General features: G+C 48.4%; 1 protein-coding gene across 1 annotated transcript in view; it reads right to left on the reverse strand.

Moving 5' to 3' along the window:
• LOC133342936 (lipopolysaccharide-responsive and beige-like anchor protein) overlaps positions 1 to 27765 on the reverse strand; it is a 281221-nt gene that overhangs the window by 16386 nt on the left and 237070 nt on the right. Inside the window, 11 exon segments of the mRNA XM_061552330.1 lie at positions 529 to 600; positions 1356 to 1533; positions 3904 to 3993; positions 9486 to 9653; positions 11993 to 12145; positions 17054 to 17173; positions 18540 to 18680; positions 20384 to 20496; positions 21869 to 21984; positions 22842 to 22944; positions 23652 to 23769. Of these exon segments, the coding sequence (XP_061408314.1) occupies positions 529 to 600; positions 1356 to 1533; positions 3904 to 3993; positions 9486 to 9653; positions 11993 to 12145; positions 17054 to 17173; positions 18540 to 18680; positions 20384 to 20496; positions 21869 to 21984; positions 22842 to 22944; positions 23652 to 23769 (1372 nt within the window).

The following is a 27765-nucleotide window of genomic DNA, read 5'->3' on the forward strand; positions in this document are numbered from 1 at the left end:
AATGAGCATTTTTTTTCGCATTCGGTAAAATATTTAATATTTCAAGAGCCGCAATGCGATGTGAATGACGTCACGAAGCAGTCCTTAAAGAGCCACCGCATGCGGCTCCGGAGCCAGCAGGTTGCCGACCCCTGGGCTAATAGAATCATCCAGGTAGGATAGTCATCGTGTTTGGAAAATCGTCGTGCTCGAAAAATCGTAAAAGTGTTTCCTCTCTGGCTATTTTAAAGTTGAAAGCAGTGGCATAGTAGCTGTCGCGAAACACCATGAACCTAGCGAACCTACGTTTAATTCCTGGCCACAGCTAACATCAGTGGCGAGTACTGCGCAGTGGTGGTGAAGTATGGTGAAACAACCCCCATGCCTGACAAAGCGTGGGGAAAGCCTTCACCAAACAGTGGATTATGTAATTTAAAATTAGAAAAAATGTTACACAATAAATATATGGACAGCAGGCATCCACGCGTGTAATACACAGTGCGTGAATGTAAAACGTTGGGTACACATAAGCTGTGTGTGAATGCTTACCCAACAAGGGATCAATTTCGACGGGCAGCCGCATAATGTCTTCCATGGACGCACTGGATCTCTCCAGCGAACCTGTGGCGACGAGGGGAACGGCGCGAGAATTACACCCAACATGGTCGCGCACGTGCTTTCTGCACGCAACTGTCTCTCGGTAACACCGCGAGCACTCGCACTGCTGCAGACCCTTCCCATCTTGACGAGCACCCACAGTGGTTATCAACTTGAGAAGCGTTTCCCTGCCCACACAGTGGGTTGGGCAGCACCCACTTGAACTGGGAGAAGGTGGTGGAGCATCTTGAGATGCTTTTAGTATTTACATGCTACAGGCATGTCGCATGTACTTTGTATTAGCACGGTTGGCTACAAATGGTGCGTATTATTATTACTACAGGATAACCCCTACTGAGTTACTAACAAAGCAGAAGTGATTTTCTCACCCTGGAAAAAGTTGGCGGGAGAGGGGGGGGCGAGATGAATGATAACGATAACCTTGATGACAATAATTATCAACACCATCGTAATCATGGAGATGGTTTTGCAGGGCCCAAGGAGTAGAGGGAGATCGAGGGTGAGATGCAGGAATGTGGTGTAATGAGAAATGGGGAAAGTCTATGTGATGAGGGGATAGGCACAGAATAGGAATACATGGAGAAATAAACTCTGATCAGCCAGCCCCATGCAAAAATGGCACCTGGCTTAGAAGCATAAAGGAAGATCATGATCATGATGATTAATAATGATTGACAATGAATTAGTAATGTACAGCCTGTATACATGAGTTACAGATAACACAAATAACACGAGCATCCTGCTAGCCGGGCGCTCACCACAGAGGCCGTTCCACTTGTTGATCGCGAAAAGGCGGCTGCAGGTGATAGTGAGGATGGCCGGGGGGCTCTGCATGGGGCCCGTGTTGGCTGCCACGTGCGTCACAGGGGAGTTGGACGGGAACTTGAGGACCATGATCACCTCCTGCTGGCTCTTGTCGCTGAACATCATCGGCGTCTGCGAAGGAAACCAAACCCGGCAGAAATTGAACGCCGCCGGGGTTTAATTTTTAACACTCTTCCGGGGGTTACGCCGAGAGCCGACACTTCTCGACTGGAGTAAACTCGCATTTCCAATTAATTCTGTATTTTACAAGGTGACACGTCGCGGATTGCAAATGGAGGGTTGCGAATTATTTATTTTCATGCCACCCAGCGCCCTGCGGGGGCGGTCGCAGAGCAGCGCTCGCGACCGCTAACGAGGCGTCACGCCGCGTACGGGAGCGCCGTCGCGCTCGTCGCGGTGCCGCAACAGGTGAGCGGTGCTCGCCGCCCAATTAGAGCCAGGGTCACGACACCGAGAAGCAGGCGCGGAGAGATGATGTCTGACGGCGCCTCGGACATTATTTGCTTCTTGAAATAACGCGGCAATTGCACTCGGTTGTGTAAATACAAAGTCTCTCGAAATCGGTGAGCAGTAAATCAGTGTTCGCACAATAAGAACCTCGCCTCCCCGAGCGCGAATCTAAAAATGTATCAACCGACATTGATCGATTATTCTTCATTTAACCAGGTGACAGCCCAACGAGATGCCGTATGATTTTGGCAAGGAGATCTGGGAAAAAACAGACGACGGCACAGGAAGCAAATCCCGTACAAAACAGCCACAAGCGTGCATGTGACAGCACCACAAACCCTCCCTCTCTCCCTCTCTGTCTGTATACACATTAGCCTCCAGCTCACCCCGCGGAGCCCCGGAGAGGAGAATAGTTTAGCCTCGCAGCGCTCGCCGCTCGCCGGGACCTCGAGCCGGGACACAGGAAGGGGAGAGAGCGGTTGAGTGGCAGGAGGGGGCCCCACGGGCGCCGCTCTGCGGCTCGCCCCGTCACTCCGCTCCGCTGTCACGCGGCCGCGTCGCCGCAGCCGCCTCATACTGCCGCCTCCGCGCGAGCGCCAACCGGGGGGGGGGGGGGGGGGGGGGCCCTGCACCGCCGCCCCGGCGCTCTTTCCGCTTGGCCTGGATTCGAGACGCGAGGGACCCTTCTCACCCCCCACCCTCCCCCGCCGAGGTGAAATTTCTTAACACCCTGAAGTCTTTTTTTTTCTTTCGCACTTCTATCACCAGCCAGCCTGCCATCCCCCCCCCCTCCCCCGACCCACATTTCATTATTTTGTGCATTTTATATCATTGCCCTGTCCAACCAGACTTCATTTTTTTTAAACGTTTAATTTGTTGAGTTGGGTGTTTTTATTTTTTTATATAGGATGGCTGAACCGAACTTAGCGCCGGAATTGGCAGATGAGGAACTCAGGAAACCACGGTTCACCATAAGTTGTTACGTTTTTGGAGAAATATGTGCACGCTCAGAAACCAAGGCTATCGGCCGACTGTGACAAACAACAGATATTCTAATTCGTAATTCGCAGCTGGAGGAATACAATAAAAAAGCCACATTCTCAAATTACATTCCTTTAAAAAAACAGTTTGGAAACTGCCTCCTGCACGCACCACCACTCCCCCCCCACCTCAATAGCTAGAATAGTTATCGGTCTGACACGCCACAAATCTGTACGTTGTGGTTCTCAGAGTCTAGATTCAACCTGGCTTTCACCTTTCCGTGTCCTACCATCCGACAAAACGTCCCGATCCGGTCGACGTGGGCCTCCCCGGTGATCTACTCACGAGCTGCATTGCTCACCGTGACCGCTCACCCTGCATCACTCACCCTGGACGCTCACCCTAGCGCCGGTGAATCGGCGGAAGCCGAACAGGTCAGAGAGGGAACATATCTTTCTCTGGTGAATGAAAATTGGTGACGAAAATACTAACCCAAAGGTGTTAATTATGATTCTAAGTTCCTGAAATAATCACTAAATATGGAAATTGCTCTTTCAGGTACTGTACTGTAATGTTCCTTACACGTGTGCCTGCGTTACAGTTTAACCACACCATTAATAACAAACATACCACCATGAATGTCATTTTTAATATGCTGTTGGACCCACTACTCGCACGGTATGGATGCGAATGCTTTTAAGATTTTCTTTCCGCATTTTTTATAGTTTTGAACCCAGGAAGTTGCTTTTGCTGTTTTATTTACTCAATATATTATATCCAGGTTTGCCTTTAAAATAGACATCTGGTCTCCATGCCGGTGAGGAGGGACCCATGACTGGTTCAGATATTAATACTTGCTGCTGACATAAGCTGTGGCCTGGAGTCAAACTCAGGTCGGCAGGCTCAAAGTGTCGTGTATTAATCACTACATTACCGCTACGCAGAATGGGTTCTTACCTGACTTAAACAAAGTCGATCGAAAGAATTGCATCAACTGGGAGGTTTCTAACGTCTCGATGTTATCGGCCCGCCGCGCCTGAGAACGCTTACCATGTGCATGGCCGAGCTGCGGGGCGCGTGCGGCTCCACCATCAGCTGCGCCGGCGTCTGCCCAAAGCTCCTGATCTGGGCTTCCACCGCCTGGACACACACACGTACACAAAGACAAAGATCCCCCATATAGCCTTAACTGACTGTAGGGACAAGTGCTGTTAGCGAGCACCTATGAAGGCTGCAACGGCATACAAGAGGGTGGGTGGCCAGCACCACGCCCGACCGCCTTTGTCTCCCTAGTGGTGATGTTTACACACTGCACCAGGTACTCATTTGAGGCTGAGTCGACCTAGGGGAGGCCCAGGACCGGTTCCGATAATCGTCACTGGTGTTGGCCGTGAGCGGGAATCGAACTCGGGTCACCGGGTTCATAGCGCAGCGCGCTAACCGCTACACTACCGCTCCCCACACACACGTACACAACAACAACAACCGCCATTCGCCACTAAGTGGCGGTGACGTCACCACGACGCACGTACACACACGCGTACGTCTACATACACACACAAAGACAAAGTTGCCCCCATATAGCCTTAACAGACCATCGGGGAAAGGGCTGGAAGCGAGAACTTATGAAGGCCAGCACCATGCCCGACCGCCTCTGTCTCCCCAGTGGCGATGTTTTTCACAACGTACCAGGTACTTATTTGAGGTCAAGTCAACCTAGGGGAGGCCCAAGATCGGTTCAGATAACCGTCACTGGTGTTGGCCATGAGTGGGAATCGAACTCGTGTCGTCGGTTTTGGAGTGCAGTGCACTGACCGCTACACCACCACGTACACACACACACAAAGACCACGGGGGGGGGGGGGGGGGGGGCAAGGCCAAAGTCATAGCTCGTCGTGGTATCTTGGATAAGTAGGTCGGGTTACCACCTCTGTATCATGGAAGAATATCTAAAAATAGCAATTAAATATAAATATATTTTGTTGTGCTATGTACTATAATGTAACGGACACATTCCGGGGCTTTAATATCTCTAGAAGACTTACAGATTTCTTAGGAAAGCCACCTCAAAAATAGCATGTCCTGGGAAAATCAGGATAGGTGGTAACCATTTCTGGACGTGAGGTACCAGGGCAGAGCAGACAACTCAGGCGATCCAAAACGTTCACACACACAGACACACACAAAACATGGTTTGTCAGTAACTACCAGATGTGTGGGAAAACCGCACACGCAATTACGAATTGACGCCTATCTACGGCAATACTCGTTTCCGCCGTCACATTTCGCTTGGCAAGGTGATGGCGCGGGGTGGTAACACAAGGAGGACGGAGCTGGTCCCCACATGGAAGCCGGCGTGCACCTCGATTCCGTCGCGGTTTCACGGAAAACCCGGGCGCTTGTTTGAAAAAACCAAACTTGAGAGAGGTCAGAGGGTCATGTTGTGACAACGTCACACTGATTTGAGAACAAGCGAGTACAAGACAGGCCTGAAATAACAAACACCCTCCCCTGATGATCTCACACTGTTCGGGCGAGTGGACCTAGCGAGGCATTAAGCAAACTTCCGTGAGAGTGGCAGCCTTCGTTCACTCTGAACGCTAGCATCCAGCACTACTGCGGGGGCGGCGTTATTAACCCGTGCCGTTGGCCTGCGCTGCTCGCAGCAGGGAAATGGAAGTGTGCGATGGTCTGCGATCGTGTTTGTGTTTGCTGCGATACTATTTCAGCCGGCCCTTGGGCAAAAATGCACTGCCGGTTGCAGCCAGCCGCCTTGTGTCTGAGATCAGAATGTGTCAGGTCTGGGAAGTTCAGTGCCTTCTGCCGAGATGTGCACAGTGGATGCGACTTATCAATTATTCAGTGACCTACATTGAAACACCTGGTGTAGGGCCGCGCCACTTGGTCTAAGAAACACCGAATAAATTCCCTGATAGATACTGCATAAGCATTGTGTGTGTGTATTACACTATCAACAAATATAAGGGCTCCGGTTAAAGGTATTGAGTATTTCAATTTATATCACGCCTCAAATATGCTGAAAAGTTAAATGTGTGCACCCATAGTATAACCGGAGTAATTTGATGGATACAAAAACTACGACAATAAAAAAAGGAGAAACCCCAATAATAATAATCTCGAATCTCTTCCCAATATGAACAATGCAGCTCAAAATTATTTCCCCTTCCTCTGGTGTGTACAGTACAGTACATTTAAACATATTGTTATTCTAATATGCGAGAGGGCCCTCGTGAACCGCCTTAGGGCCACGCGCTGACAGCTGGCATTCGGCACGCCGCCGCGGAACCATTTAAGCGTAAAAGACGAAGGAAGGGTGTCGGACGCCTCCGCAGCGAGTTCGGGAAACGCCTTTTCCCCGCAGCCTTAATTGGCTCGTCGGCGTGGGCCCTGCTGCGGTTCAGCATCGCGCGGGGACCGCGCGGGGGAGGGCGGGGGGGGGGGCACAGACGCGAACCCCCTGCACCGCCACGCCAGGACGTCAAGTGCTGCCCGCTCCCTACGGCGTCTCGGAGGCGACGGTGGAATTTCCATCAGAATATAAAACCGGGGCGAGGGGGTTACGTCGCCACTCTCTGCAGAATAAAAAAAAAATGCCCTTTATTTACTGCCTGCTCGGGCCGCTCCCTGTCAGCCTTCCCCTTCACGTAACGACCGCGAGATACGCGCTCACTCTTCCGCTCCGCAAACTCTGCCCCCTAATGTCCAGACCTCACCGCCGTGTCCTTTCCCGGGGGCTCCGTGAGAGCCATTCATTACCTTTTATTGCCACGGTCACTCCGCGGTGCACAAACCCATTTTAGTTTCGCCATGACCCAATTACAGAGTTCCGTTTCATCTCGACAGCGGCCGCCGAGGCTCCGCTTGGGTTCGGGAGACGGCGCAGCTAATAGTGCGCCGGTCCGCCATGGGAGGATGTTAAGCTGGCTGAGAAAACCCACCAAGTGTGTGGGATGATAGTATTCTCAAGCGGAGGATTTTGTGTGTCGGGTTGTAGCTTAATCTGGCACTTTAAATCAGAAATGTTCTATAACACAGATAGGGCAGTGGTATTGAATAGATCGAGTTTCAGTCTAACTTGATAGAAACACCCCTGACCCATCCAACCACCGTGGCGTGCCTGGAAATGTTGCGGTAAAATGTATAGATGATTTAGGCAGCTGCGCATTTTCAACAACGGCCGTGTTCCTTCTCTCACTTGCTACAATATTGGTTGGGAAGCAAATTTATGAATACTTCACTTCTGTAAATATATAGCCTATCAAAAACTAAATCGAATCCAACCTTAATTTTTAACCACGAGAAACCAATGTTCACCAGGGGGCTTCTTGATGGCAGCGGTGTAATGAATAAACAACAGAAGCACTCACGGTGTTTTATACTTGGTAATCTAAAGTGGGAGAGAAAATATTGACAACCGAACACATAATGAATGTGCTAATTTAAAATACGTCAAAACTTGTAGGGGCACCGCTTTATTACGCTGACAAACTACGGAGCCTGCACGCATACATTACAATGCGGGACTTCAATACCCAGTGAGGTGAAAAATTACAAATAAAATCCTGCATTTATGAGAATTGTGAAGTCCGACTTGGGGGCATTTGTGTATGCTACGAAATGCATTACCATGTGCTCAGAATCTCAGCAAATCAAGTCAGTGACTCCATGAAGATATTTTGCAGTCCGAGACAATGGGAGGAGTGAAATCCTGCATTTTGAGGGCCTCAATTTGTCCTAAATTTGTCTGGGCGGCACTGTGCTTACGAGTCAATGGTGTAGCTATCAAGTACACAGGTGGTGCAACCACACCGGGGCCAACCAGGGCCCAAGTTCCTGGTTGCTCATGGGCGGGGGGGGGAATTGAACAGGAGCAGGGACCACATTTCATTCCTTGCACCAAGACCCATGCTAGACGTACTCACCCGCTGCTTAAAATGCTTGGCTCACAAGCTCATCATCCCTTCAGGGCGAAGAAAACAAGTACGGCCACAGGAACGTGGAATATACAGCACTGGCTTGGGGCCACCTATCGAAGAGAGAGCCAAGCGTTGCTCGCTTGAGCGGAGAGAAACTTGGATGAAAACGGACGTGGATGCAAGACAAGAGTTACGCCTCAACGTCTCTCACATGGCGATGAAAGTAAATAAACGAAACACATGGCGCAACGATGCGATGTTGGATCGCAGCAGAGCAGGCAGTATTAAATACCAGCTGTAATATTAAATAAGTAGTTTTGTGCAAACACAGGATGCAGGGGTTTGGGATTTAAAGGCTAGCCAGTTCTAATTCGTATTGCCTACAGAATCAATAAACACGGTTTGACACCAATTAACTTGACCTCAGAAAAAAATTCCCCCACAAATTTCCGTTTACATTAAACTCAATGATGAAAAAAACCCGCGTTTATGAAGTGACTTGCTGTCGAGATGGAGTTACGCGCGGGCGCACGCTATAATTTGCATGAGAAGCACTGCATGCAGGGGGCGCATGAATTCAGTTACCTCCAGTTACTTCGCAAACGATCCAGTACGGCTTTTCGCAGGGTCCCTAGTAATATTCAATCTGCTAGTCTTAATTAAGTAAACAAATGGTGTGGGTTTTTCCGTTCATTTGGCAACGCATCACCATTAACGATGCTCGAGACGGACGATGATTGAGAAAACCTGTTCGTCTTTCACTACGCAAGAGGTGCGTGTGCATATAAACAAATCAGTGTTTGGCATCATCGCGAGACGAGACGAAGCCAGCGTTTGCATCGGTCACAGCTGTGACGCTTAAGAATTGTGCCCTGAGAATGAAGTCTGCATTCGACAGCAAAATCCGTAATTTCACGTTGGGAAACTCAACGACAGCACCGGGACAAGGAACCGGCGGCGAATCCCTCATCTCCCAAGTTCTGCGCCCTCTTCTTCGATATTTTACGACGACACGTTATTAGGGAGTACAGTGGAACTCCCCTTATCGGATTCCCTGTAGGGGGGGGGGGGGGGGCTCAGGGGGCAGATCCGATTACCGGTGTTTATCCGTGCAAATTGTTCCTTTTTATCGGCACACATAAAGCACAGATGATGTAATGAAATTGCAGCCACTTCTGCGTACATGCCTCTCTGGCCAATGCAAACGTCTCCAACAATGCATTCAGTGCTTTCGGGGATCAATTTCAGGTGGCTCCTTATCTGCAGAGAAGTACTGATAATATTAATTTTGCTCTTCTGGGACACCACTCCTGGACGACTCCTTATCAATAGATACATGCGGATAAGTTTCTTCCCTTATCTTTGTAAATGATCAGAAAACGGGATTCATTGATGTATGGATCATGAGGGTTAGCACAGATAAATTTGGACGTAGTAAGAATAATATTAATGGATATTATTCATGGACGTAGCTCAAAGGAACTTCAATTCAATTGCCATTTTAAATGAAACATTGAGAAGCATGTGTATGTCTGGCCTCTTTAATGCCCTCTATGCAAAGCACTGACCCAAACTTCGCTGATTCGCAAATTGACCAGCGGTACTCGTTTGATGCGTGACGGGGTAGCCCACATAATCACTGGCATGCCACGTCACACCACGCCACGCCAGGCCACGCGACGCGCCACGTCATACCTCACGCGTCACGCGGTCGCGGATGGAGGCCATGTTGACGGCGCCCTCGTAGGTGAGGTAGTAGAAGACGTTCATGGCGCGAATGGCCTCCGGCCCTCGCTGCTTGTAGCCGAAGATCAGGTCAACCCACTGGTGCAGCTGGCATGACACGATCTCGCTCTCGAGTGCCTGCGGAAGGGACCGGCGGCGCCGGCGCGTGGCCTCTGTGAGCTCGGACCGACGCAGGGGACAGCAGCGCGCCGGCGGTGGTTTGTAAAGCCAAACGGAGCCAGCTCGCAGCTCGAGATTGAGGGGGCTATGGACTCAAGACCTGCGTTTCAAACCTCGGGGAACGCGCGCAGGTGATTTAAATTGAAAGATTTTAATGCGATGGCAGTGGCTTCATTGGCGGCGTCTTCACCAGCCAGACACTGAAGACGCACGGGAAAACACGCATTGTTCTTTGCGCACCACAACACGCACCACGTGTCCGAGTGCGCTTAAGTCGAGTGCAGTGGCTCAAGTTTAGCTATGCCTCAGCGGACAGCGATAAAGCCGTGCCAAAAACGTCAACCAAACGATGGGAAGACTGCCACTGTTGTGCAATAGCCAACTCTAGATTATCTGTGGGCGGTTTATCGGGGTTGCGGATTAACCGTGCTTGTGCAAAAACACAAAATATATTTACTCACAAACTAGTTTAATGATTAGCTGCTTGTCACTTTAACTCTGTGCCCATGTGATCACAATAAAATGGAGAACACATTTCTTCACCGCCAATTAGTATGCATACAAGTTTTTAGTACAATTTACATGTTTGCATTATTCGTGTTTTTGTTTAACATCGGTAACACGTTCCCCCACCATTACCCCAGATAACCGTCTCCCCTTTGCATTTGTCAGTTACCAGTCTCCGCGCCAATTTTCACACAGCAAACTGCAAGAGGCGCGCGGTGGGGTTTGCCGCTGGCTGCACAAACTGGAGGCGTGGGTCACCGCGGAGCCCACGTGAAATCGAGTGCGACGCAGCAGCAGCAGCAGCGCCGTCGTCTTTGAACGAGCTCAAGTGAAACGGGGCTGCCGGTTTTAAGCCCAATACGCACGTCCCACGCGGCAGTAAATGCCAAAATGGTTTTTAGCGGTATTAAATACCGCGGGCCACCTGCCACTCACGTGTTTCAGCGCACGGCATTAACATCTCATCGCCATCGTCGTGGGTCCAAACCACAAGAGACTGGCACTAGCATAAAGAAGAAAGGCAACCAATCACGCGCGGGCGTTTGTCATCACATGGGGCTTCTTAGCAAATCAAGCACAGTGAGACGAACGTGCATAGAAATGTGTTATGCGAGATGTGCTACGAAGGAAAGGCCGACTGCCCGAAACGTCACCTCTTACACGTTTCCTTTTAAGGCAGTGTTACCGACGAACGTGTTTTGCTATGCGAGAACACCTTCATGGTGGTGGTTTTAATTGTTTTATTAGCATCACGTGATGACAAACGCTTCCGCGTGATTTGTCCATTGGTTGCCTCACTGGTGTCCTGCGGCTGTCTCGTTTTTTGTCACAACAGATAAAATGTCAATAAACAATTCACTTGCATGGCTATTACACTACCGCAGTGCACGGTGTTGAGGTTGACATGACAACGAAACACTTTGAGGCAGTGCTTTAATTTTGTTACAAAAAGCCAAATCACAAAGCTGGAATGACTATAGAAAACCTCGACATTTACCAGGATTTTGAACATTTGCAGGTGAGAATGTTTTTTGTTCCTCATTATCACAAATCAAATCTTGAGCTTTTAGGAGTGAAAACCAGTGCTGAACTTTGCTTTTAAATAACATCAGCAGCGGCAGACAGGAGGTAACGAGATTGCAGAGAGTTTGGCATGGCTGGTAGACACGTGGTTGATGTGTTTGCGGCTCATGTCTGGTCAGGGAAGTCTTCAGCCATCAGTGCAGCACGACACTGAAGGCGTGAGTGAAATCACGCGTTGTTCTCTGCTCACCACAACACGCACCGACATTTAAGCGCAATGTAATCAAGCGAGATGGCCCGAGTTTAGCCACGCTTCAACAGGCAGAAACAAAGCTGTGCCAAAAACTTCAACCACAGTCGAAATTTTCAATTGATGAAAAGTTGAAAACCTGAACAAACCAACAGACGAGGTGTCTGGGGAAAATAATGAAATAAAGCGGCCTCTGGTGACATTCACGATCATCACAAGAGGCCCTCGAAACACACGTCTACGCGCATCCACAACTCCAACCTCCCGATGGAGGCCCGGCGGCCCTACCGGCGGTGGACGTGCGGGCGATGAGGGACTGTCAAACGGCCAGGCCTCGGGGGTGGGGGGGCTGGGGGGGTGGGTGGGGGCCGCCCGCCACAAGGCCTCTCTCTGTGGGCCTCAGCTCGGGGTTAACCCATCGCAGATGTGAATCGAGGTTTCCTCGGCGACCGCCTGCCCCCATCCTCCACGCCGAGCCAGGCCGAGCCAGGACGAGCCAGGCCGAGCCGAGTCTCACCGCGCGATTGATGCGGACGAACTCCTCGCCCGTCTTGGCCCAGGGCGGGAGCACGACGTCGCACACCGCCACGCCGGCGTCTGTCACCCCCAGGTTGTAGTCGTTGCTGTTGGTGAACATCTCTGGCAGGTAGAAGAACTCAGGGATGAGCTCCTGCAGCGAAAAGGGAAAAGAGTGGGCGCGGGAGGAGCAGTGGGATAACGATGAAGGAGAAACACCCCAGACGAGCATGGCACGGGCGGCATTACGGTCGTGCGGCGAGGCTCCGCGGTGCCTGTAGAGGACGTTTCTCGCCGTGGAATTCTTCCAGAGAGTTCGAGCCGACGCTTTGCCAAGCGGAGAGATGTCATGGAAGTGGAGGCGGCGAGGTGGATGAGAATTTACCCATCGTCCAACGCAACAACAAGTCCCTCGAACTTTCAAGACGGTTGCTCTTTGTAAATAGCTTTTCAGATTCTGACAGTGGCGAGGGGTTGATAAATAAGAAATAGTGAAATGCTAGAGCAGCGGTGAACGAGGTGACACGGCTAAGAGTGTAAATAAGCAGAGCTCTGTATTGCCTAGTCAGGTTCTCTTTCCACTTATAAAGAATATGTTTTATTCCATCAGCCCTTGGCTTTCCAGACCAATTATATAAAGTGGTATTTATTTAAGCAATAAACCTCTGGACTGGCTTTGGCCTAAACTAAACTAAACTTTTTATTTCACTAGGTAAGGCCCACTGAGCTACATATCTCTTTTTCAGAAGGGACCTGCCCACAAATGATAGTTCAACTAAGTGGCTTATGTGGAAATTGATAGCAGCTAAATACTCTAAAACTCATGTTTCTAAATGTGGATGGAAAAACCGGAGGATCCGGAGAAATATCCACGCGACAACGGGGAGAACATGCAAAGTCCAAATATATGGGCATTGGGGTCGGAATCGAACTCACGACATCCTGCAGTCAAAATCTCGCCACTGCAGCACCCCTGCGTCTTATCAGCAGAGTCAGGCTTGTTTGACGAGGAGGGAAAGGTTCGCCTTACTTTCGACAATCTCATCGGTTGGCCACCTCTAAATATACTGGCTGATAATGGGAAAACAAAAAACCATGTAACGTGTAATTTTCATTTATTCCTCGATTGACGTGAAATTATTATCAGCTGGAGTCATGCACTTTTGGCTGAAATAATGTTATCAATAGAACACACATACTGTGCTGCAGAATGAATGCCATTATATTGTAAGTGGTGTCAAAGGTCCACGGAATACACATGAAAAAACTTTACACACGTCTCGATTTTACACGATTTGCAGCTTGGACTTGTTAATTACGTTTTTTTTTATGTTACAACATTTAAACAGTCAATTAAAAGGCGTGCACGCATAACTGCAATCAAACCGAAAGCCAAAACAATCCCGAAGCTGGAGTACAGGGGTGTGAGATGTGTGAGATTATTTTTGGAATGGTCTGTCGATTGCGTTGAGGCCGGTGAGCTCCACATGGGTCCCAGGGCCCCCAGGCTTCAGTGAGCGGTGTCTGCAGGCGGACGTGAGGACGGCACGCCGGCCGGAGGTGGGTGGGTGGGGGGGGGGCCTCATGGGCAAACGAGGTTTTTTTTTTTTCAAACGGCTGTCTGAGGTTTAAAAAATAAATATTAAATACCTCCATATCCCGCACAACTGAGAAAATGGACAAGAGAAAACAACTAATTTGTTCCGGTTAGTGTAGTGAAAGAAAAACAGTGAAGAAAAAAATTAAAGAGCGAGACAGAAAATTCAGCTTGGAATTGAAACTGAATTGTCTGTTTTACCGGCATCAATTGCTGGTTTTAGATACAGCTCAGGGGAAGGGAAGGCGTCAGAGTAAATAAACACTGGATCGGAGTCGCAGGCGTTTGCCTTGGCCAGGTTCTAACAACGCTGCTGACCACACGCACGAGGCCCATGGACAAAGCGTCACACAGCCACAGCTCTTGGGCAAACAATGCGACACTTCACGACAAACCACACTACCCACCGCTAGAGTGCATGAATACAGGCAGAGGCTCCTGCAAGCGGACGGCAGCTCCGAGACAAACAAACAAACGAGCGACCGAGCCCTTTCTTGTGACAGTGCTCACGGTCGGCTGCCAGGGGCAAAGAACGCTGTCACAGTCAATTATGGCTAATGTGACGTGCACTGCGCCCCAAAGATGTCAAGGAATTTCTCCAAATTACATGCTAACATAACAAGCCCCCGAGAGAGGTCTGCTAGCCGACATATCGGTGGATAATTACGTGCTCCTTTTCCCCCCCCCCTCAACCTTCTTCTTCTGCTTCATCCCAGCATCCGTCACGTGCAGATGTGACCGGGCCAGAGCGGACCCTTGGCGGCAGCTCCGGGGATCCCAGACTGCTCGCCCCTCCACGGCCTCGGCAAATTCGCCGGCACCGTAAACCCACACACGTCAAAGTAACTTAACTGTCGTGACGCCCATCTGGTGTTCAAAGCGTGCTTACTTAACACAGAAAGCCCTGTAAAGACTTTATGAGGCCGCTGCCAGCCTAATGGCCAATAATGTGCACCGCATTGCCAGCTTCACGCATTTTTAATCAATGCATATTGTGTTGTTTTTTTTTACTCCAGATTTGAAATACTGACTAGTTTTTGAAGCCAGAGCAATAGAAGTAACTGGTTTCAAAGAAGTCCGGTGGAACTCAATATTCCATTCGGGTGCATCAGTCAAGCAATGGGCTAACACCTCGTGACATCACCCCGACGACCTTACCAGCCGTGAATTCCAGGGGGGCGCTCAGCTGAACGTTGCTGCAGTGACCCTGGTGGCCAGAGGCTGCCTGTGGCTTCGACGCAACGCCAATCAAACGCGTCTGTGGCCGCTAATGGAGGTAACTCGGCCTAATGCTGGCAGCGTTGTTAATTTGTCTGCGGTGGCCTCGCTATGCCGGACCGTGGGGCTCGAGGGCAGGGCCCTCGTGGCCATGGGTGGTGGGGTGGGGGTGGTTAATGGGACGAGTGCTTTCACGCATGGCCAAACGCGACACCCCCTCATCGCAGGCGACCCACGAAGGGCACACGCGCACACCTCCACGCGGCGACCTGTGCTCTCGAGATCTATTTGGGGTATCTACACGACAGGGCAAAACGTGAAGGTTGCCACCTCTGAGGTACAAAAGAAACTGGGGCACGTCGTAGGAATAATATCTCACACCAACCTCAAGAGGGGAGAACTTCACATCAATGCATTATCTTGGATGGTGTTCTATGATACAATTGACAAAAAAACTGGAACTGTTAATGTCTCAGGAAGACTTTAGTGTCCACAGGAGGGCTAACTCAAAAAGAGGACAGGTGGTAACCCCAGATAAAACACTGTTGGCAGTGTGTAGTTGTTACAAGTCAATCGTCCAGCACAGCGATGTGCTCTACGAAGAATTGTCCACTTTGCCGACCTCACCCACGGTACTTAAAAGGAAAATATTGACCACAGTAAAACCAATTTCCAGAGATTCTTCAAATAGCATGGCCAAGTTACCCTTTCCAGTTGCAATACATTTTATTTTATTAATGGGCCAAGTCATGCCTCTTTAATAACAATAACTTCAATGAGGCCTAGAGAGCCTTTTTAGAATAGAATGCACAAAATGATTTGCACACTACATTAAGCTGTCCAAGAGGGAATAACCAATTAGGCAGATTAATGACAAACAGGTTGTTCATGAATTATTCCCGAGACAGCTTTGCAGTCATCAGAAAGCCTCCAATAGGCCAGCAGCTGTTTTGCACGCTTCGTTTTAATGCAAACTTTTACAAACATAAATCAATGCCTCACTCAATATTAGAGTAACTTCCACAGCAACGGACAACGTTCTGAATCTGGTATATATTCTCCAGAAACGTGTCCTGCTTATATACAATCTCGGGGGGAGGGGTGGGGAGTGATAACATAATTTCAACAAACTGCGTGTTGAACACAGTATGCTGGGTTTGATTCCTGGCCATGGCTAACATCAGTGGCTCGTGATATCGTCAGTGGCAAGTACTATGTGAACCGATCCTGGGTAGCACCTTTACCAACCCGCAATGACCGGAGGGGTAAAATACGGTCAAACAATCCACCACGATTGATACACTGTTGGAAGGCTTTCATCCAGCAGTGGATCGACAAAGGTTGGTTTAAATAAATAAAATTTAATAGTTTAATGCACACAGCACATTCCTTTGAACATGTGACAGCTCTCATCACTACAAGCCAGACTGCACTTGAGTCACTGAGACCTAAGCTGTGCAGTCTATTGAATAAAACCACATTAACAAGCTGGGAAACCAGAATGTTAAGGGAGCTTCCAGTTTTTTAATGTGATTTGACTATTTCAGAAATGTGTGCATGAAAACAAGCAGTGCTCGCAAGCTTATGCCCATACGCAAGCCTTATAAAGCATTTGCGCTCATCTTACTGGTACACAGAAAAATAAACAAATTTAAACGAATTCTATTTCTAAAGCATATCATTGCCCATGTTGCCAAAAAACTATACAGATTTGGGCCGTGGTTTTTGTAACATGTGTGGTAGGTGTTGTTTCAGTTATTTCGCGTTAATTTTTTTAGCTTTCGTGAACACACGTGAATTGAGTTTTCTCGGAAGGACTGACAGACGGACGGACGCACGCACGCACGCACGCAATATTTCCACAGGTACAACAGCAGTATGTAGTCGAATAATCCTCCGATAGAACAGAGTGTCTTCCAAGCTACTGCCATCTCGTCCGGTCCTACTATGCAACAAGCCATCTAATATACCTGGTATAGACAAATTGATTTACATCGCTCCAAGTCCACGGTGTACGTCCACTCTCGTGCATCCATGCCCTTGGTTGCCAATCAATTATCAGTTACGACCACTGACCATCATCCATTCAAGCAACGTGTCCTATCCAAAACAACTTTCCTTCGCAACAAAGTAGCCCCTCGTTAACAATAAAACATAATATTCTGAAGAGCTTGCATGCGTTTCAGCTATCGATGAGATTGCACAAGATCCCTCCCTCCTTCCCCATGGCGAGGGCACTGCACGTACCTTCACGTCGCTGGTGTCGCGCTGGCTGTTGCGCCAGGCGCGCGCGACGGAGGAGAAGGTGCGGTCGGCGTGGTCGAACTTTCCGCCCTGCAGGCTCAGGAAGTAGTTGGTGAACGGCTCCTGTGGGGGCAGCAAACAGGCACGACTCGGGTCACATGGGCAGCAGTTGATGCACAAACGACCTCGCAGGACCAGTTTCTGGAGGTCCCATAATAAAACTTCCCTTGGTCTTTGAATGCTAGTGGGAGTAATGACAAAATTGGCCATTTTTAGAAACAAAAGCTATCTTTTCTTTCTCTGCCAAGATTATTGCTTTTAAACGGCTTTGTTTTAACGAATGGACTCATTTGAGTGTAATATTTTCGGCTGAATGATTAAGTATTTAGACATTTTATATGCTTGTGTTTGACCTCTCAACACATTATATTTCTATGCTCAAAAATATACGTTCCCCAACCCACACGAACCAGCATGGTGAAGTATGGTCAAATAACCCCCATGACCTGCTCCGTGGACTGCTTTCGATTTAAGGTAAAGGTGCAGTCCCTGCAATTGCTTGCTCTCTCCATGCCCGTCAGATGTATCGGAAGAAGCGAGAAGACCCACATTTTGCCCCAAAATACGTCACCTGCCGATCGACTCGCTGTGGTGTTGCACATTTGTACTGCCGGGTGGACAGAGGCACGGGGATTTAAGAAACTTGCCCCACTGTTTCAACTGCCACGGTGGGGGATCAAACCGGCGACCTTTGCACTGCAAGTGCAGTGTGTTAACCATTGCACCTGGGCAGCATCCCACCACCTGGTATCAAATTAGCTTTATTTCCAAATCGAAGAGAAAAAAAATACAGCCTGAAACATCTTAATTCTGTAATTAAGCCAGGAAAATCAATAACCTATTACAATCTTTTGATTATTTTAATTAAGTCGCACATCCAAAGACGAGTAAAAAAAACAAGCAAAGGCGGCCAATCGATGGCTACGGCACTCGTTGAAGGAATGGACCTTGCTTCACCCGGCCAAGTGGTCTGCACACAACCATCTTAAAACTGCGCACGGGACGTGATCCTACCTCCTCCATAAATAGAGTCGCACAATTGAGATTTCGGTGAAGTGGAATTCACCATATACACCACTGGACACTGCCCAATACACAGTGGTGTGTGGTGTGCATGACTGTGGTAATTTCCCTCCACTTTGTAGCCCACCGTCTGGGCCCCTCTGGCCCATGGTGCCCCGGTGCAGTTGGAGGGCCTGCGTGCCCGATAACCAGGACAACACGGGCTTTTGCAGGAGGTACAAACGAAATCCATCGGACAACCCCAAGAGACAATGAATGGCTTTGCTTAAGATACAGTGAAAAAAACTCGTGATGGTGCTTTTATTTTCAAAAGCCACACAAAAGAATCGGTGCGACCGCGGCAAACGCTGAGTAAAGGTTTGTGTTCGGTGTGAGCGGCCGGGCGGGCGGGCAGCTCTCGGCGTACCACGCGAAGGAGCCACATGAGCACGAAGGCGGCGGTGGAGTAGTGCGTGCCGTAGTGGAAGGCTGGGATGTCTGCGTCGTCCCACGACGAGTAGCGCTCGGCGAACACGGCGGCCCGCTGCGGGTTCAGGGCCCCCACGGGCTGCGGGGACAACGCATTCGATGCTTGTGTGAGAATCGGTGTTGGATCGATGAATCGTTGCCTCCGCCTGTTCAATATGCCTCTCTCCCCCCCTGACATGAGACGGCATTCCTCGATTGAATAAAGGCTGCACGCCTCTTGACTTGAGTAAGTGATTTGAAGCTTTCGTGACTGCAAGGATTCATACTCTTTGGTTTTTTAGGTAAAGTCACGTAGGTAAAAAAGAAAATAAATAAATGAAAACAACTAAATTAAATCACGACGTTTCGGAGGCAACACAAGCTTCCGTCTTCAGGTGGAACCGTTACAGCCAAAGTCACTTTACTACAGTACCGAAAAAAACTAAGAGTTTGAGTAAGTGACTCGCGACACGAGTTTTGTGGTTTAACCTCAGGTGAAAGGTAAAGGTGCAGCCTTACAACTGCCTGCTCACCCCACTCAGAGTATTTGGCTGCAATACATTTCAACGTGACGAGCCACATTCGTTGAGCTATCATTTGTGGCCAGGTCGCTACTGAAAAAGAGCTATATAGCTCAGTGGGCCTTACCTGGTAAAATAACAAAAATAGTAGTATATAGTTTAGACTGATGGGGAAAGGACCTGGACTAGAAAGAGCTCTAGAAATCCTTTCTCCAGGATATTTGGCCTACTCTTCCGCACTGAACAGATGTCTGTGCGAAAGTCGCCGTTTTCAAATGAAACGGTTGTGGGGGAGGGACACCGCCTTCTCGAGCCCAAGAATGTCCAGCGAAATAAATTTGAACGTGCATCTTTTTTCACTCAATGTCAAATTAATGCCCTTGTACGGCTGTAATAAAAAATAAACAGGCGAGAATTGCCCTGAGAAAGGAAAATAAAAGTTTTTTTTTTTTTGCAACTTAACCTGGCAGACGGGCCCTCACGCCCGCCGTCGGCGGGCCTTGAAGTCGTGACGAAGGCCTCGCAGCGGAAACGTTAACGTATTTTTCTTTGTCAGCCTAGATTTTGTTCTCCTTTTGGACCCCGTTGTAAAACACTTTACGCGGAAACAAGGAAAAGCATTAATATATATTTTAGTTCTATCAACGTGATGTTTTTCTTTTCTTTTTACCTACAACAATCGCAGTGTCGATTTCGCTAGACCAACACCGCCAAGACCCATCACAGGGGCTCTGCATAGAACATTATGTGTGTGGGGGAAATGTAAAAAAAATATACAAATGCGTAATTTGACTTATATTAAAAGCAAATTACCTATTTTTTTATACTCATTCCATGCAGTTTGAGTTAAACTACAAGCACTCCCTCCCTAGTGTTGCGATAGACGGGGAGGGAGAGAGAGCAAGAGAGCTTGTGAAGGAACGCTCACACATTATTGGGGCCAAAGAGTCAAAGACAACTGTGACACCAAAACCCTTTTAATTTTGCTCTGGCGTTTCTGGCCTTAACTTGACGAATGTCTCCTGCACGTTGGAAAAGAGAGGCCAAAGGTTTATCACGCCACAGTTGAGCCAAGCAGACATCACCGCATGTCACTTTTTTTCCGAAAAGCTGAATCAGCCCTTAACAACATATAGTGCAAAAAACCACAACGCACGCACGCACGAAACAAGTGAATTCAATTTCCACTGGGAAAGGAACATAAAACACTGTCAACGTTTCGTACGAAAGCTCCAGGAATGAGCGACTGGCTAACGGCGCCGCTCAGTGTGAGATGAGGCACCTTGGAGAGGTCCCGGAAGTTGCTGGGCAGCGTGAGGTCAAGCTCCTCGGAGTCGTAGTTCGCGATGACCCACGGAAAGACCGGATACTGGTTGAGGTCGTTGTACGTCCGGCCTGGATCGGTGCAAGAGCAAGATGGGAGAAAGGGCGGGCGCAGAGGTAAGGGGGAGGAGGTCCAGAGAGAGAGAGAGAGGGGGGAGCGTGAGGTACGGAGGCGGCGACGCTAATGTAGGGCGACGTTAAACAATCCTTGCCCCCGTTGTGAATTATTGCTGCCCTCCAATGCTCCAGCGCGATAACCAACAGCACATAAATGTGGAACCTTTGGACACAGCTACTCGTCAGCCGATTTTTATTTATTTATACCTTCTGCCTGCACCAGTTCAAAAGATACTGTGCCCCGACACCTCTGGGTGCTTTGTTCTATTGCAGCGCAAGAATTGCTTGGAAGATGTTTCACTCTGACAACAACCCACACTTCCTTGTGTTATCCACAAAACATAATTATTCGCCACGATCTATTCAGTGCTAGATGAAAGCTTCCCAAAGCCCTCCCCACCCCCGACAAGTCACGTGATGCAACAATCTCTGTAGCTGCTGCACACGAGCTGATCAAGGTGGAGGACATCCTCTTGGATGTGTTCCCTCCCATGGCTGCCGCGCCATCTTCAATCTCGACCACACGTCACCATCCTTTCTGCTGAAGTGTCCTGCTCAGGCCTACTTACTCTATTAACAGTCAATGTGATGTCTGTTCATCTGCTGGCAAACACAATTTACCAGTCACTGCAAGCGTCTTAACCATACTAATCGTGTACTGGGGGGGGGGGGGAAAGAGACATTTAAAAATTGTCAATACTGTTACAATTTTAGCTTGTACAATTTACTTCTGTTACTGTGGTAAAGGTGAGCACCCTAATTACTGTGCGCATTCATATTCCACAATGGTAATAATATGTGTGTCAATGTGCAGTTGCCAGCCAAATGCATTTCAGATTCCATTTCAAGAAATTTCTGCGAGCATCATTCGTCATCCTCCCAAAGGCCACACAAGACAAAGCTCGTGCCCTCCAATATTTTACTTTCCTTGAATGAGAATAAAACAAAAATTTCAGCACGCCAGTGGCAAGCTTCGTGACTTTCAGCGCAATCTACGGCCACTGCGTGAGTGCACTCCTGCAAACGGGTCATCAACGCCGGGCCAGGGACCGTCTATTTTTGGCTCGCCGCCGTGTGAAGATTGCAGAGGTTTCTCGGGAAAGCAAACCGAGGGCAAATAGGTGCAAGTTTCTATACAGCTACAAAAAAACCGGTGAAGGCACCGTGATCCTTTGAGCACCTGGCGGTTGTGTGGTGCGGGGGTGGTGGGGAGGCTGGTTGGGGGTGCGGGTGGGGGGTGGTTGACGCCTGCTCAGCTCGGGGCAACTGAGAGTCGGACGGTGAGCGAGTGACAGTGGCAGGACGGTTCGACAGGTAGGGGTCTCACCGGCGATGGTGTTGAGGAACATGAGGTACTCGAAGTTGGAGACGTCCCGTTGCTGCCAGCGCTGGGTCATGTTGGAGGCCTTGAAGAGCTGGCGGGGGCTGGCGAGCGAATACCGCCTTGCAGCGCACATAGCAGGAGCAGACATTTCACCGTCAACGTCATGATTGAATGACCATCTACATTCAATTATAATCGTTCATTCTTTATCATAATCATCATTATTTAGTTCCCATTGTCATAAGTTTACACTTATCAACATATTAGAATAATCTTTTAATCATCATCAAATTATCATCAACATTCAAATTCTAGCATAGTTATTTGGTTACCAGGATTATTCAGTTATCATCCAATCATGAGTATAATCATAATCCATCTTCATCACCGAGTGGACGTTTAGTTTCTCCTCACCACTCAACCCTGACCCCAGGCAGAAGGTGCCCCATCACACCACCGACAACAGAGCAGCAAGGCCTTCATCCCAGCAGTGGATTGGCAAAGGAGCTGCGATGTGTTTTGTATTTGTAGTCTACTACAAGACCTTTGTAAATATACAGTTCAAATTGAATAGATTTTCCAAATAATTCGTCAAGTGAGGAATGTGTTGGATCAATATTTACATAAACTAAAGTCAAAGCTTGTATGTATGTTGAACTTCCTTCGAACCGTACGTAGCCAACCATGTAAATCGGAGGTGGGCGGGTGGGAATGACAACAAACTAAACAAAAAGCAGTTTTAAAGAAATGCGTTTTCAATATAGATTTAAAAGTGCATAGCTCCAGTGGCTTCCTAATATCGGAAGGAGGAGCATTCCAGACGGCCGCAGAAGCACATCTGAAAGTGCGCAATGCAGTGACCGTCTTTGTTCGATGGCTAGTCAAAAGCTGCTGTGAGGATGAACGGAGTTCACGTGATGGTTTAGGCTTGGCATCAGAACACTGTGTTCGCTAACCCCGCGGGGGCGGCCAGTACCGAGCCTGTGGTAGGCCATAGAGGGTGCCGATGCCGACGCGTGGCAGCAGGTGAACGACGCTCTTGACGATCGTCGCATCTGGGAGGTTGAACATGACCGATGCTGCACAACAACAAACACATCGTTATCATCAACAACAATCACATCAAATACATCGTCAACCACAGAAACGTCAACATCAATCACATCAACAATAACAACTTCAACAGCGTTAGCAGCTATGATGATGATGACAAAAACACAGTGGCAACAACATCCACAACCAACAACAACTACAGAAAAAACAACAAAGCATCGTAAAATAAAACAACAATTACGACATTAACATCAACTACATCGACCACAACAACAACCACAGCAACATGAACGACAAAAAACAAACAGCAACTTTCCCCAATGACACACTCCACCACATGAATGGGAAACGAGAACTATGGTGATGTACGGTGGGGCAGCAAGGAAATGTAACGTTTTTGAGGCTTTCCTAGGTGAACAGCATAATTATTATCATGTCCACCTGTTTCTCCACACACCCATCCATCTCTAACTGTGCCTGCAAAGTCACGTGACCAGGCGCACAGACGACGTGACGCAATCTGTAAAACGCATCAAGCCCAGCGGGCCTCTGCAAAGGGGCTGAGAGAACAGGAAGCAGAGGACTGCCGCCAGAAGTTGGTGGACCCCGTGGCCTTCAGTAAAGGGGCTGGACGGGAAGAGAGAGGGAGCGTTGGGTGGGGGGGGGCGGCCGGACGGTGATGTTGGGCGAGTGAGAGCGGGTGACTTCTGCGTGGTGCGACGTGGCCACGCACTGCGAGTGCTGAGGAAGATCTCGAGCGCCGTGTTCTGCAGGAGGTAGCGTCGCGAGAAGATGGCCTCCACCTCGCTGAAGAGCCACTTTCCGTGAAGGCTCTCCGTGTAGGCCAGCACCTGCAGGAACGACAAAGGTGCGCACCGTTAAGACTCGCCGCAGCAACCCTGCCTCGACGTGCCACGAACTGATCAATGACAAAAAAATACACAAGCACAGGGAATGCAGATTGCATGAGAACGAGGCATGTAACGTCGCATGAACGATTTGCGAAATGCTATGTTGAGGCTAGTGGAGACGATTAAACTGTATGAATCAGACGAAAAACAAGAAATAATAGTAAATAAACAGTAACAGACAAATTATTAATGATGCTTCAATAGAATCACAGACACAATCATAGCAATGGAATCTCTGGGATGTGTCACGTGTCGAACGAGGATACAATAACAAACAAAGAGTACAGAACCCAGCAGAAGCTGGAGCAAATATGAATATCTGAAAACCTCAGCGAGCCCTGTGTGTGTCAATACAGAAGCGACTTTTTCTAGAACAGGGCCGACACACACAAGCGACTCATTGGACACCAACAGTAAGAGCACAATCATAAATGTTTTAAACTTCTTACAGCTACTTTTCATTAAATACGGACATATTGTACATAAAAAATTCAGGGTAATTTTCTCGTACATTTTTAAAACCACGAGACGTGTTTGAATATTTTAAATCGGCGAAGCAAACGCGTTCAATATTTTAGAAAGGCTACAAATCACGCGACAAAGTGTTAAAAATCCTCTAACCTCGCCGTCTTTAAAGTATGTCCGATCCTTTTCATTTCAACTTTTAATTTTGCTGCGACCCAGCGCTGGGCTAAGTAATGATGTGTGCGGATACGTGCATCACAGTGAATATATAAACGCAAGTGTTTTGTGCAAAACTTTTGAACCGCTGATCCTATTTGGGGGCCATTCTTTTTGCACATCCCTTCCCCTTTGGGCCATTAAACATAGTTGGGTGATCTGCCGGGTATCCCTGGTTACTTTTGCATCTCTGCCGCTGGGTCTTAAGTCCTGAATGAGACTGGCGATCGTCTTTAATTCCCTCTTTCTGCCGAGCCCTTCGCTTCATCTTCTTAAGAAGCAGCTGGCAGGCTGTGCCGTTTAGCGGCCATTGTGCGTGTCCGTCTTAATCCAATAAAATATCCCCGTATGTGCGTGTGTGCATATGCGTGGGGAGCGGTGGCGCAGCGATTAGTGCACTGCGCTACGAACCCCGTGACCCGAATTCGATTCCCGCTCATTGCCAACCAGTGCTGATTGTCTGAACCGGTCCTGGGCATCCTCAATGTCGATTCAGCCTCAAATGAGTACCTGGTGCAACGTATAAACATTGCCACTTGGGAATCAAATGCAGTCGCGCATGGTGCTCGCCAACTCATGTGCCGTGCCGACCTTCATAGGTGCTCGCTAAAAGCACTTGCCCTAAAAGTCTGTTATGGTCTTTGTCTGTGTCTGTGTGTGCGCACGCAGGACCGGCTTGGGAAGAAAGCGACAAGTACGCTTCCACTACTGGCCGGAGGGCGAGTCTGAATACTTAAATAAAAAAATGTAAACTCAACTAGGTATTTTTTATCTGCTCACAATGCATCGACGACATTTTAAAAATATGGTTTGGTAAATATTAAGGGTGTGAACGATTCACCCTGACGGAGATTCACGATTCAGGACTAGCGATTTGATTCAAGAATTTACATTTTCTTCGTCTGAATTGTGTCACCTTGATTGAATTGTTCGTGAGGTTGTTTTGGTCTTGTATGTATGTATGTGTTTGTTCACTCATGACTCTCAAAGTAATTTGAAAGATTTGTATATAATACGCATTCATCAAAAATAATGTATTCTTTCACAGGTGATTTGTGATTGTACCGAACATTAATAATAGATAAAAATTGATGAATTAATACAATAGCTATACCCACAGTAAATATAGCCCTATAGTACTGGGCATGTATATAATGCTGGGTATGTGGACACATACTGCTATTGCCTGCTTACATACCACCTTCGGAGTGTTTTTGTTCAGGATGACTATTTCTTTAAATTGTTAAACATTTGAACAAAATCCAAATTTTTCAACAATTCGTTTCTTGACTCTGTGTTATGGGTTATTTTCTTTAAACCTACCATTTTCAAGGCTACGAATCCACATTTAGAAAATTCTCTTTGCCGTCAGTTATTTTTCACTTTCATCATAATCATCAGTGACTGCCATGATCCATCCACTGCTGGATGAAATCCTCCCCGTGCCATCGCCAACCCTCGGGGCCCCACGATCCCACGATCTATCCTACTCCCGCACGTGAAAACGATCTCATCGCTCAATCTCCCTGGCAGACAGCCTCTGGGGTACATCCCCTCCTTTGGCTGCCATTCCATCACCGGTCGCAGTTGTTTTAAGCAAAATTAAGTAGATCCAAAATCACTTTTGTCATTGACGCCAAATGGATACGGATCTGCGTTATAATTCCGCGCGCGTAATCGCTACGTTTAAGCACCAGCACCCCGGGTCGCTGAAAGGCTTTAAGTGGTCGCCGTAAAGAATAAAATCAAATCCACAAAACTGCGAACTTTGCGTCTTCAGCGACGGGCGCTCACTTTCACAAAGATCCATGAACGCGACAGGCATTCACATTCATAGAGCTCTATTTAAGCCATCGCCATATGTCCTATTTCAATGAAGTGACCTCGATAGCACTCCTTTGCATGTTGTATACTGCAATGACCCGAGCCCTTAACCCTGGGGTTGAGGTTATTGCAACAGAAAGATACAATAAAATACTAAGCAGGTCGCTTTGACAGAGCTCCACGACAGTGAGAATGGCAACTGCTTTCATGTGTTTCTGTGCAAGGGAAAGACGGTTACTTGGAAAATATTTATACGAGAGCGACTCAGGGGTGGAGCGGCGGCGCAGTAGTGAGCGCACTGCACTTTGAACCCAGAGATCAGAGTTCGATACCGGGCCACGGCTAACGTCAGTGGCGAATGAAATCGAAACCGGCCCTTCCCCAACCTCGGGGCCCCGCGATCCCACCAGCGTGATCGAGTATGATCAAGGGACCCTGGTGGCAGCCACGGCGTGGGGGAGACCTTCATCCAGCAGTGGATTGAGAAAGAAGTGTGAATTATAGACTCGGAGTTAATGTGAACAGCGATATCCACAGCACGTTAACATGTAAGGGAGAATTGCGACTGTTTTAATACATTTCTGTGAAAGCATGAAATGCTAAGTATAGAGAGTGAATCATTTCCACCTTAATAGGTTCACAATTAATGTGAGCAGCATTCGTTGCAGTAGATCGAATTGCGGTCGTAGTAGATTGCCATAGAAGTGAATGGCGGTTGTGTGGTAGATTGCCATGGAAGTGAATGGCGGTTGTGTGGTAGATTGCCATGGAAGTGAATGGCGGTTGTAGCAGATTGCCATGGAAGTGAATGGCGGTTGTAGCAGATTGCCATGGAGGTGAATGGCGGTTGTGTGGTAGATTGCCATGGAAGTGAATGGCGGTTGTAGCAGATTGCCATGGAGGTGAATGGCGGTTGTGTGGTAGATTGCCATGGAAGTGAATGGCGGTTGTGTGGTAGATCGCTATGGAAGTGAATGGCGGTTGTGTGGTAGATTGCCATGGAAGTGAATGGCGGTGGCAGCAGATTGCCATGGAAGTGAATGGCGGTTGTGTGGTAGATTGCCATGGAAGTGAATGGCGGTTGTAGCAGATTGCCATGGAAGTGAATGGCGGTTGTGTGGTAGATTGCCATGGAAGTGAATGGCGGTTGTAGCAGATTGCCATGGAGGTGAATGGCGGTTGTGTGGTAGATTGCCATGGAAGTGAATGGCGGTTGTGTGGTAGATCGCTATGGAAGTGAATGGCGGTTGTGTGGTAGATTGCCATGGAAGTGAATGGCGGTTGTAGCAGATTGCCATGGAAGTGAATGGCGGTTGTGTGGTAGATTGCCATGGAAGTGCATGGTGGTTGTAGCAGATTGCCATGGAGGTGAATGGCGGTTGTGTGGTAGATTGCCATGGAAGTGAATGGCGGTTGTGTGGTAGATCGCTA

Source organism: Lethenteron reissneri, chromosome 16 (genome assembly GCF_015708825.2).
Source record: "Lethenteron reissneri isolate LAM-NWPU_2019-01 chromosome 16, ASM1570882v1, whole genome shotgun sequence".
NCBI lineage: Eukaryota > Metazoa > Chordata > Hyperoartia > Petromyzontiformes > Petromyzontidae > Lethenteron > Lethenteron reissneri.